The sequence below is a fragment of the Cuculus canorus genome, chromosome 1 (genome assembly GCF_017976375.1).
Source record: "Cuculus canorus isolate bCucCan1 chromosome 1, bCucCan1.pri, whole genome shotgun sequence".
Classification (NCBI taxonomy): domain Eukaryota; kingdom Metazoa; phylum Chordata; class Aves; order Cuculiformes; family Cuculidae; genus Cuculus; species Cuculus canorus.
In genome coordinates, this window is record NC_071401.1 from 194,919,154 (window position 1) to 194,931,407 (window position 12,254).

At 42.7% G+C, this 12,254-nt stretch overlaps 1 protein-coding gene across 1 annotated transcript; it reads right to left on the bottom strand.

Annotated features, from left to right (window-relative positions):
- Positions 1–1,525: 1,525 nt before the first annotated feature.
- Positions 1,526–12,191, bottom strand: PSMC2 (proteasome 26S subunit, ATPase 2). Its single transcript, XM_009563723.2, has 12 exons — positions 11,986–12,191; positions 8,255–8,292; positions 7,061–7,142; positions 5,887–5,986; positions 5,409–5,540; positions 4,718–4,790; positions 4,478–4,573; positions 4,057–4,221; positions 3,449–3,536; positions 2,519–2,721; positions 1,893–1,989; positions 1,526–1,803 (listed from the first exon to the last, which is right to left on the bottom strand). The coding sequence occupies exons 1-12, from the start codon at positions 12,053–12,055 to the stop codon at positions 1,646–1,648; spliced, it is 1,302 nt and encodes a 433-aa protein (XP_009562018.1). The 5' UTR covers positions 12,056–12,191; the 3' UTR covers positions 1,526–1,645.
- Positions 12,192–12,254: the final 63 nt, after the last annotated feature.

A 12,254-nucleotide genomic window follows, 5' to 3' on the forward strand; every position in this document is an offset into this window, starting at 1 on the left:
GGTAGCCTAAGTCCAGTTTGATGTCAAGATACCTTTTAATAACCAGAATAATGCTGCTCTCCTACTCCTGGTTTGGTTTTTTTTTGTGTGTGTTTTTTTTGTAAGAGTACCAACAGTAATTCAGGATACCTGGTAAGATCCAAACTCTTTTTTACATACCTCATTCATCTCTCTTTAAGCAGAAGGTGCACTGAATTTCAAGTGCTGTACGTGGTCATCAGAAAGGTCCACTGGCAGGGCTGCTTCCTCCTTCTCGGGCTTGAAGCCAAAACAATTCTGTCCCATCAATAAATGTGCATGCATCCCCCAAAGGTGCTCACCAAAATAACACGTCATGGTGGAGAGCAGTAAAAGCTCTGTCTTTTTGCCCCGATCCTGCATCCATGCATTCCTGAACCTAGTTCCCAAGTTCAGCTCCCACCTACTGCTGAGTCCAGCCTGGCACCTTTTCACGGTGACGTAGTGCATCAGTGGTGACACAAGTCATCTAGTGGGAGTTAAATTTAATATATTTGTATATATTTTATTATTTTCTTAGTAATACTACTATCATTATTATTATTGCTTCATTAAAGCTGTTTTAGTTTCCAACCCCCAAGTCTCTTCCTGTCCTTTCCCTAGCAGGGGGAATGTGGCAGGATTGGGACACAACTGCTCATATATAGCTGCTGATCAGGCTGGGGGTGAAGCTAAACTGTAACACAAAGCATTTCCCAAAAGCATTTCCCCTGGCCCTGGGATAACGCTGTTTCCCTCCCCCCGGTACCGCATCTTAATGCAACACACGAAAAAACAAAAAGGAAGGGCTCTTGCTTTCCCTTGAGCAAACAGCCAGGCAGCAACACACTACATGATGAATGAAGGTAACCTTTGGTGTTGTCTGATGCCATCAGCTATTGCCCAACGTTTTGGACAAGCAATAAGATGCATCAGCTCACTTGTGCACATAGGCTGATGTCCAACTTTTTAGCACAGTAACAGGAGAAAGGACTCTTCCTTCCCTTAGCATTATGAAATTACACTTCCTTCTTCCTCCCTTTTGACCCAACACTTCTTAAGACATAAAAAATGAAGAACCCTACGAAAAGTGATAAAAAACACTGAATTAAAAAAACCAAAGAAACAACAAGTTATGATGGTACCAGAGCATTCACCCAGCGAGAGAAAACTTATCCCTTTACATCTTCACTGAACTGGGCACCGGCCCAGACCACTACACTCCCAAGGTGAGCCTTCTCCTCAGCTGTTCTCCCATGGCATTTCCTGAATACACACCTTGGTCACAAGCATCACACCAGCAATCCTGAGCACATCTGAAAATACTTGGGGACCTTTCAGTGCCTCCACAGCTGAGAGGGTAAGTTTTTGGGGTGTAAAGAGGGACTGGAGATCTAAAGATGGATTGCCCAGGTATCTAATGTAAAAATATCCCAGCTTAGGCTGCATTATCAGCCTTTCACTGCGACTTTTTTCTACAGCAGCAACAGTCGACTCTCGTAGAACACACACATAATGAACTCTCAGCCATTGTTGGGAATAGTCCCATTTATTTCTTAGCTTCCACAAGTAAGACATGAACTACTAGACTTGGGCTTTTATTTCAAAGGAAGTTTAGCAACAGGAACAGGAAAACTACTCAAAGATATTAGTTGTAGGTCATGTAGCGGGGGGTAGCACTGAATTTTGCATACGATTTAATGACTTTGTTCACTGCTTCCAAGAAGTCTTTCTCTGTTGCAATTTTTCGACGCGCTCGGATGGCAAACATCCCCGCCTCCGTGCAGACACTGCGAATCTCAGCGCCTTTGAAAGAAAGGGAGAAACAAATTCAACGCTGACCACAAGGGGAGACAAAGGGTACACAAAAATGTTAAAATAAAAATTCAGTTTACCTGTGCTGTTAGGACACAGTCGGGCCAACAGCTCAAACCTTATGTCTCTTTCAACACTCATCGACCGAGCGTGTATCTTGAATATGTGAGTTCGCCCCTGAAAAAAGAGTGGAAGACAGAAGTGTTCGTGTTGTGAGAGAGGTGACGATTCTTAGCATACAGCTATCCACATCCAGAGCAAGGGCAGATGCAAAATAAATCTTGTATTTGCTGCCCAACTATAGTTTCCTATGTCTGGACCAGCATGTTTAAGTCTCCAGGATACTCAGTTAAGGAAATATCTTAAAAAAGAGCTTTAATGGTAGAAGTACTTCAAGAAATCTCTCTCAAAACAATCCAACTTCAGAACTAAATCACAGAAGTGGTTAAAGTATTCTTCACCTGTTGAGTCAGGAATACACAGTGAACACAAGAATTCACCATGGTTTCTCAGCCAAGGATGGAATCTGTGCAGTGTGGGAAAACCTTTTTTGGCACATCTTTAACCCCCAAATTTCCATGCACTTTCACGTAAGTTAAGAATGCTACTTTCGTTAATTCTTGTAAATGGCTTCCACACAGCAGCGTCCTAACCCAAGCAATACTGATACCAGAAAATACTTAGCTGTAGAAGGAAGCGCACTCACCTCAAGATCAGGCAAGCTAAACTCTATCTTCCTATCCAACCTGCCAGGCCTCATCAGGGCTGGATCCAGAGTATCGGGTCTGTTTGTAGCCATCAGCACTTTGATGTTGCCTCGTGGGTCGAAACCATCCAACTGGTTGATCAGTTCCAGCATCGTACGTTGCACTTCATTATCACCACCAGCTCCATCATCAAAACGAGCACCTGGAGAGAGGAGACAGAAGTGTTTCACAAAATAGGAGAGGGACTATCAGAGCATGGAGGAGGCGTCACAGCTGCTACACAGAAGACACCTGGAAAAAGAACTTTAAATTACATACATAATATTTGCAACACATTTCAAAAAAAAGAGGGAGTGGTGTGATCTGTCAGTTATTCTAAGCGCTCTATCTTCACCCTTAGCATGAAGGCTCTGTTTCCATCTCCCTGCCTAGTAACTGCCCAAGCTGCTGAAATATATGAATGTATTTTCTTTCTTTGTTTGTCTTGCCTCTCCTCAACCACAATCCACCCCTTGCCTTGTCTGTGTAGAAACTTCTGCTTTCAAAGAATCCAAGTACTTACTTTGGGGAAATAATCATTTAATTTCCAGGCAGTAATAAAGATTCAGTAAACAGTCAACAAGCTAAAGGGGGTTTAAGTTAACAGTACTTTTTGCAAACACAATACAGAGATTCTTCACTGAAGTTTAAATAATTAGGGTGTTCCAAATGTGCACAGATGACTTCTCATATGCGCTAAGTACGTTCAAACAACATAAACCACTTCTTGACAGCTTCCTGGACACGGGACACGCTGGTAGCAGTTTTGCTAGATAAGTATTAACAAGCACATCTCTTGAAATACAGCAATACAGATACAGAACTACCACATGAAAAGAAAACCCCAAAATTCCTGTACAATATTAGAGCTATAGACACTACAAACATACCTCCGATGGCATCAATTTCATCAAAGAATATAAGACAAGCCTTTTTAGTTCTGGCCATTTCAAAGAGCTCACGAACCATTCGAGCTCCCTGAAAGAAAAAAAAATCAAGACTTTAAAGATTCAAGGCACATTAAAGGAAAACTACCAAAATAAAACTTTTCATGCTTCCAAACACTTCTAAGTTCCAATGATAAAACTCTTTTATTTGCACGCACATATATAACAGAACATTCAAGATACTGAATATCTGAATCAACTGAAAATCTTAAAGCAATTTATAAAGAAGAGAAAATTACTACCCTTAAATTCAGAAGCACAGATGAAGACATTTACCTCAGGGCCAAGTGAAAAATAAGCAGCAGAGCTGGAAACAGAATCCTAATCCTAGAGTACTCCCAAACCGCAGATTAAACTCTGTGACGCAAAATCCATTTAACCGATGACAGCACAGTTCAGGTCTTACGACAGACCGCCTGACCTGCAGTGATTTGTTTGACAGTTCCTCCCCCACCCACACCTCCAGCATCCACCTTACTCACTATGGTGTCTGGTCCTCATGACTGGAAATGTGCAAATGACTCCACATTCCATCAAGTATTTGCTCTTACCTCTCCCACATACTTCTGCACCAATTCAGATCCAATTACTCTGATGAAGCAGGCATCGGTCCTATTCGCAACAGCACGGGCACAAAGTGTTTTGCCTGTACCAGGTGGCCCAAACAAAAGCACTCCTTTGGGAGGCTCGATTCCAAGGTTAACAAATCTTTCAGGCTGTAATGGTGGGAAACAAAAGGCAAGGTTATGCAAATCAGAGATTATCTACATCAAAGTGTATAAGCAAACTAAGAAAATCGTCAATGCAGTGCAATATAAACCAGGCTAGGCTGGATTTCATTTGTTAAAACTAGGCCTTCTTTCACTTAGGCGTTTACATTCAACTACATTATCTTTTCTTGCTTTTTCAAATGCTCACAGGTGAACAGAATATTTTGAAATTAATAGAAGTTTACATCTGGACGTTACTTACATGAAGCAGAGGAGTTTCAACCACCTCTCTCAGCTTTTCAATCTGCTCCTTACAACCACCAACATCACTGTAAGTGACATCTGGTTTCTCTTCTACCTGCACAACAAAAAGGTAAGCAAGCAGTTAAGAGCCTGATGTTCCATCTTCTCCAGGCTTTCAAGAGCCCAGGAACAAAATCCAGCCAAAGTAATCAAAATAACAAGACAAAGCGATATCACAGTAAGTTAAGGCAGTTCTCACTTGCATCATGGTGACTGTAGGATCAATCTTTGGAGGCAAGGGGATATGGATTTGATACTTGTTTCTGTCCACCCTGATGAGAAAGCATAAAGACTATTAATTTAGCACCAGTTAATTAAACTGTCATGTAGAAATAACTCCATAAATTAGAAGCTGAATTCTTGAACTATTCTTTTATCTGGCATCAAAACAGACCAGCCCTTAAACCTAACAGTCAGACAGGCTAGAAATTGGAATTCTTTCTGCAAAGAAGTCTGAGGTTTCCAAAAATATTAATTCCAGAGTATTTTGAAAATTAAATTACAAAATATCCCACAGAGCAAACTGGAAAGATATTGATTCTGAAAGTAACAGGCTTCACCTCCTCAGTAAACAACTCCTGTAGCCACTGTGTCTAACTGTGCAGACTGCCAAAAAGGAAGCAGGCTACACAGTCTCCTTGAAAGCTGGGACTGTCAAAAAAGGGGAGGTTTCAGACAATGATTCATGGTTCTCATCAGAATGACATCAGAATCAAAAGATTTCAGCACAACACATATTTGAGCTACTGTCTTCCAACAGAAAGACACTGTTACAATTTCAACCACTGCAGAACTATGACATGATAATTGTCAACCTGTCAAAGTAATGTATCAGACAAGAATTTTTCAGTCTCTGCAGAAATGCATAAGAAGACAAAGATTTTGCTTACCCAACTCTCATGCCTTCTTCTATGTCAGTAGGTGCCACCTGGTCACTGAGATCCACCACAAACTTGGCAAATTGCTTGACATTGATAATGTACTTGGGATCCTCGGAGTCTGCATTGATTATCTTCGTACATCTAACACAAAACACAAAATTAACACCAGCAGGCAGATCAACTAACCCACTTGCTATTTGTGGAAGCATCAAGATGAGACAATTACATTTTCCGAACACACAAAAAGAGCAATTATACTTGTGATTCTATTATTATAGAATCATACAATAATTACAGGAATAAGTACAAGTATGAAATACGTAACACATCATCAAGAATGACGCAGTTCCTTTTTGACAAAATGGTAAAAAGCACTTTCAATATGCACAACATGTAAACCTTGTTTTTTAAGGAAGGCTCCACATAAGTTATAAATTATACTTGTAACACTTTGCAGCTCCACTGCAAAGAAGAAGAGTGCACCCACCTTGCAACTTGTAAGGGTTGCTCACTTTGGAGAGTTTGCTTATCGGCAGCCAGATCCCAAAGGGCAGGAGGAGCCAGCCCAGTGTCCGATTCCTTGATTCCTGTGTACAACACAGAGAAGCTGAGGAGGAGGAAACCAACTGCTACGTCAGCAACCCTTCCCACACCAAGCACCTCCAACACAAGCCTGCAGGAAGCAAGCACGCATAACTTTGAAGGACTTCCTAAAAAACAAGTTTCTTAAAGAAATGAGGCCTACATGACTGTGCCAGCTGAACACACAGGCACCCATCTAGCCATCCTCTAACATAGTTTCACAGTGTGGGGACGACGGCAACCAAGCTTGACAGAGATAGCAGAGATAGCATATTCCTAAAGGGTGCAGAAAAGTAGGGAAATTCTGCAATTGCTTGCACCAAGAGAAAGCTTTAGTGCAAGGTATCAGAAGCTAAGGGATTCACATGAAAAACACAATAAACCTTCCAAAGCATGGATAGAAAAAGTACAATCCCCATGATCGTAGAATCATAGAATGCATTGGGTTGGAAGGGACTGAAATATATGACAGAATCAAGGATTTTACTGGAAAACAGAAATGGCTATCTTCCTGGCAGAGCTGAGGGCTACTAAAGGATTAGTAACAGGGCAACAAACACGCATCAGTGAAAAAAAGAAAGAAAAAATGTGGAACTAATCAATTTTTCTTGTAACGGCCAAAATGGATCCACTGCTTTTAAACCAACTGATTTTAAATGCTGTGACACACATTTCTTTGCTATACAAGGACCGGCACCACTACTTGGTACCAAGATGTTGGTGATTTATTGCCTATGAAAGTTCACTCACTATTCAAACACAGCTTGACACAAATCACAACAAATTATCTACAGACAGAAAGGGGCATTTGTTTTATGGTACTCTAACACAAAGAAATTACAATTTTGAATAAAAATGTGTTACACTGCAAAATACATTCCCGTATGTACAGGTGAGCTCTGCCTAGTCACAAAGACCCATGACCTACAAAACAAAAGTCTCACATTACCAAATAAACGATCTTTTTGAGAAAAGTAACAGCAATAAACCGATGCAGAAGCTGCTTAAAATCAGGTTAAAACACTCATTTTGGTATATGTGTCTCTTCTATTGAAAGTTATCTTAAGAAAGGAAGATACCAGTGAGCTCATTGATCTTCTTAAGCAGTTGTTGGATATCGTCTTCTACTTGCTTGATCTGCCTTGAGTATGTGCTCTGGCCCTGGAAAAGAAATATCATGTAGATTTTGTAACTCAAATTACTTTAATTTTCAGAAAAAATACCAGTAGCTGCTGAGTGTCAGGACGTTCCATAGACTGCCTTGGCACAACAGCCAGCTATTGGTCACAGCCAAAACTGACAGCATAAGTTCCAGCAACAATATTTCTGTTCGCAAAAACATGGTGCACAACACACAATTGACCAATTCTGCAAGCGGAAAATTCTCACATTTGTAAACTTCAAGGATTCATTTTTCCTTTTAAACCTGTTCAGCCTTAAACAATTTTCTTTCTAAAGTTCAAAAAGGACTTAGTAAAAATTATATACAAATGGAATTCTGTATACATTATCTGAAAACCATTTGTATGAGTGCTTTAACCACCTTACCCAAACTTCCCATTACATGGAAGACACCACAAAGATCATGGGGCAAATCAGAAGCTAGACGCTTGCTTGTGATAAAATGCTTTACCATCTTGCTCTGCCTAAAGTGGGCAGATCTGGATCTGGATCTTCTCTACAAGATCTCCTTCATATCACTTTGGGAACAAACAAGAAGCTGCAGCAGGGACAACCTGTACTTCAGAGTCCTTTCCTGGTTCCAGAGCAGAGTCAACAAAATTCAGACTTCTGGTAAATGTATTCAAAGCCAGACACAGGCTAAGCTGCAAGTTTCATTTTTCAATTTTTCATTTCTTTGACAAGATCTGTGCATCCCTCACTAAGAGTTTTTAACCCAATGGCCAAAGCAAGCAAATTTGATGAGACAAAAGATCTTAATGTTCTTTATGAAGCAAGAAAATGGGTTAGTGAAAGACTAACGAGTTAGAGACAGCAGGGCCCAGAAGTCAGACCTCTATGACAGTCAGCTACAAGATACAAAGAAAAACAGAACAGATGTTGTTCGTTACACGCTAACAAGGTTACTGTATTGTTTTCAAGGTTCTGGGTTGGTTTGGGGCTTTCTTGTTGAATGGGAATGGGAGAAAAGATCTTAGCAGGAAAGAAAAGCATATCTACTAACTACTCACTAAACAACCCCCTCCTCTCTTGCATTCAATTCCTAGTAGGGCTTTTTTTCTTTAACACTTCTGTATATGTACGTTACTTACATACGTCTTCAGCAAGGCAATATCTCCTTCATCCAGAGCTGAAACAAGACAGGAAAAACTCAGCTTCCAGTTTTAAAAACAAACTCAGCAGCATCAATTCTGCTTCCAAAAGATGAAAACACACACTTTAAAGGGATTCTTTTGAGTTTCTACTTTTTCACTAAACCAAAGTGGAACAAAAACGTGTTTGTGTACCAGACATACAAGAACAAGACAACAAAACAGGGTCTCCAGCTTCTCTCTTCAGTTCAAAAGTCTGTACCACCCATACCAGCTTACGACCTATGACTGTACAGAGAAGGAATTGAAGATAACAAAATTTAATCTTTTAAACTTTTTGTTTCTTAATTTTTAGGAAAATGACAATGACAAACTGTTAACACTTTACCCCAGTGACGTTGCTCTTCCAAACTGGCCAGTGTGAGCAGAAACAGCAACCAAATGTAAGCTGGTCTCAGCTACTAAAAACTACCATAAGCTACTCCAGCAGCCTGGAAACAATAACTTACACGATGCTGAGCTTTAATATTATAAAACACAAACTATGGAAATAGTCATACTAGATGAGATAAACAGACTAGTCCAGCATCCCTTCTCCAATAGGAAGGTCTAGGAGTGTGGCAAATATATAGCAAACTCCCACTGCCAGGTCACACACTGTTATTAACAGTCCCTTAAAAATTGTCCTTATGTGAGCGGTTTTGGCAATTGTTTGAATCCCTGTAGACTTTCAGCAGAACACATAGGAAGGAATCTACCTGTTTCGATCGGCATTTACTTGACTTAAACTTGGAATCCAAAAATCATGCTCAGATCTCAGAACTCCTGACATCAAAATCAGCAGCAGCAGCTGTTCAACGCCCAAGCTTATGCACACAGTCCTGCAGGATTGCTCCGGTGAACTTCCTCAATTAAGTAGTAGTGTTGTTCCCTTTTCCTTACGAATCACTCATCATTTGACAGACCTTTAACATTTCTCCTTTCCCTCAACATAAATCTCTTTTGCAGACAGAATTACAGGCTTTGCCTTGAGCACCCCTGGCCCTCTGCTTTTCTCTCGTTTCCTATTCCATAGGGGTTTTTTTATGACCAAAGAAGAACAGACTGCACAGCAGTGAAGGTCTGGGTGCAGTGTGTACTATAGAGTACTTTGAGAAGTTTGGTTTTAGGGTTTTTTTTGTGTTCATCCTTATTTTCTTCCTGATTATTTGTACTAATCTGCTGATTTGGGCCTACAAGAAAGCTGTGGAAGGGCTCTTCAGGGAGTGCAGGGATAGGATAAGGGATAATGGATTTAAGCTGAGAGGAGATTTAGATTAGATATTAGGAAGACATTTACTTTGAATGTGGTAAAGCACTTGAACAAGTTGCCCAGGCAAGCTGTGGACACCCCACCCCTGGAGGTTCGAGACGAGATTGGATGAGGCTTTGAGCAACCTGATCCAACAGAACGTGTCCCTGCCCGTGGCAGGCGGAAGGTCCTTTCCAACCCAAAGCATTCTATGATTATATGATTCTTCATATGCACTGCTGCACATAAACCTTTCCCAAGCAGGAACAATTCGAAGTCCATCACTCATTACGTACAGGATTGCTTTGGTCTCCAGGTGTGTTACTTAATATTTACTAGCTTGAAATAAAGAGGCAAATGAAGCCCAAACATAAGCAGCAAGGGTAGTTTTCAAACTCGCTTTCTCCTGCCTCCATGGAATTACCGGTGCAAGTGGCAACACGCAGGGAACAATGAGGAAAAATAAAATCATAGAACCATTAAAGCTGGAAAAGATCTCTAAGATCATCCAGTTCAACCATCAACACAACACCCCCATGCCTACTAAACTATGCCTGAAGCGCCACATCTATCCTTTTTTTTAAACACCTCCAGGGATGGAGACTCTACCACTTCCCCAGGCAGCTCATTCTAGTGCTTCACCACTCTTTCAGTAAACAAAATGTTCCTAATATCCAATCTAAACCTTCCCTGGCACAACTTGAGGCCATTTCCTCTCATCCTATCAGTCGTTACTTGGGAGAAGAGACCAGCACCCACCTCACCGCAACCTCCTTTCAGGCATTTGTAGAAAATAGTAACATCTTCCTTCAGCCTCCTTTTCTCCAGATTAAACAATCCCAGTTCCCTCAGCCGCTCTTGAAAGGACCTGGGCACCAGACCCCTCGACTAGCCCCATTACCTTTCTTTGGACATAGTCCAGCAACTCAATGTCTTTCGTGTACTGAGAGGCCCAAAACTGAAAACAGTATTCAAGGTGCAGCCTCACCAGCACTGAGTACAGGGGCACAATCACTTTCCTGGTCCTTTCCTGGCCACACCATTTCTGATACAAGCCAGGATGCTGTTGGCCGCCTTGGCCACCTGAGCACGCTGCTGGCTCATGATCAGGTGGCTATTGACCAACACCCCCAGGTCCTTTTCCTCCAGGCAGCTTTCCAGCCTCTCTCCCCCAAGACTGTAACATTGCATGGGGTTGTTGTGGCCCAGCTGCAGTACTCAACACTTGGCCTTGTTGAACCCCATACAAATGGCCCTATGATCCAGCCTCTCCAGGTCCCTCTGAAGAGGCTTCCTTCCCTCAAGCAGATAAACACTCCCACCCAATTTGGTGTCATTTGCAAACTTACTGAAGGTGCACCCAATCCTCTCACCCAAATCGTTGATACAGATATTAAACAAAACTGGCCCCAACACAGAGCCCTGGAAAACACTACCTGTGAATGACTGCAAACTGCATTAAACTCAAATCACAGAATCACTCAGCTGGAAAAAAAAACATCACTTGAGATCATCAGTCTGTCCAGTAATAAACCATATCCCTAAGTACCTCATCTACCCGTCTTTTGAACATCTCCAGGAATGATGACTCCACCACCTCCCTGGGCAGCCTGCTCGAGTGCTTGACAACCCTTTCAGTGAAGATTTTTTTTACTAATATCCATAGAATCATACAATAGTTTGGGTCGGAAGGGAACTTAAAGATCATCTAGTTCCAAGCCCCCTGCCATGGGCAGGGACATCCTGCTAGATCAGGCTGACCAAGGCTCCATCCAACCTGGCCTTGAACACCTCCAGGGATGGGGCAACTACAACTTCCCTGGGCAACCTGTGCTAGTGCCTCACCACCATCATCGTGAAGAATTTCTTCCTTATATTTAGTCTAAATCTGCCCCTCTCCAGTTTATACCTGTTCCCCCTCTGCCTACCACCACAAACCTTTGTGAATAGTCCCTCCTCAGCTTTCTTGTAGGCCCCTTTCAGGAAGATCGCTATAAGGTTTTTGCTGAGCCTTCTCCAGGCTGAACAACCCCAAGTCTCTCAGCCTGTCATATCCAATCTAAATCTCCCCTGGTGCAACTTACGGCTGTTTCCCCTTGACCTACTACTTGTTACTTGGGAGAAGAGACCAACACCTACCCCACTACAGCCTCCTTTCAGGCAGTTGTAGACAGCGATAAGGTCTCTCCTCAGCCTCCTTTCTTCCACGTTAAATAACCTCATTTCCTTCAGCTCCTCCTCATACTTGTTCTACAGCCCCTTCCCCAGCTTCGTTACTGTTCTCTGGACACGCTCCAGCGCCTGAACATCCTTCTTGCAGTGCGGGGCCCAAAACCGAACACAAAACACTGCGGGCCCACACATTTTTCTTAGCCAAACTCATCGCTGACGCCGCTCCCAGCCACGCCAGAGTCCTCACTGTCCCACCAGGAGGTCTCACCTCGGATGGGTTTATCCTCCTTCTCCTCTTCCTTGGTTTTCCTCTGGTCAGCGCCCAGATAGTCCGGCATGGCGGCCTCGTTACGCAGCAGCGACTGAGAGCGACGGGAGGACGCTGAGCGCGCCGTGTGCACCGCTACCTCCTCCGCCCCGGGCGCGCGGACGCAGCAGGAAGGTTCCGCACACACCCCACATCATACACCCCTTTCCCGCGCAGCGGTCACGCCCGCCCCCGCCGCGCGGTCGGGCGGGCGTGACCGCTGCGCGGGA

Bases quoted from the DNA above. Each gene is read 5' to 3' on its own strand.
- PSMC2 (XM_009563723.2), bottom strand. From the start codon at position 12,055: ATGCCGGACTATCTGGGCGCTGACCAGAGGAAAACCAAGGAAGAGGAG. The intron at 2,722-3,448 runs GTATGTTTGTAG...TCCTCTCTCCAG, and splicing joins TGAAATTGATGCCATCGGAG to GTGCTCGTTTTGATGATGGA. The intron at 1,990-2,518 runs GTGAGTGCGCTT...CTCTTTTTTCAG, and splicing joins TTAGCTTGCCTGATCTTGAG to GGGCGAACTCACATATTCAA.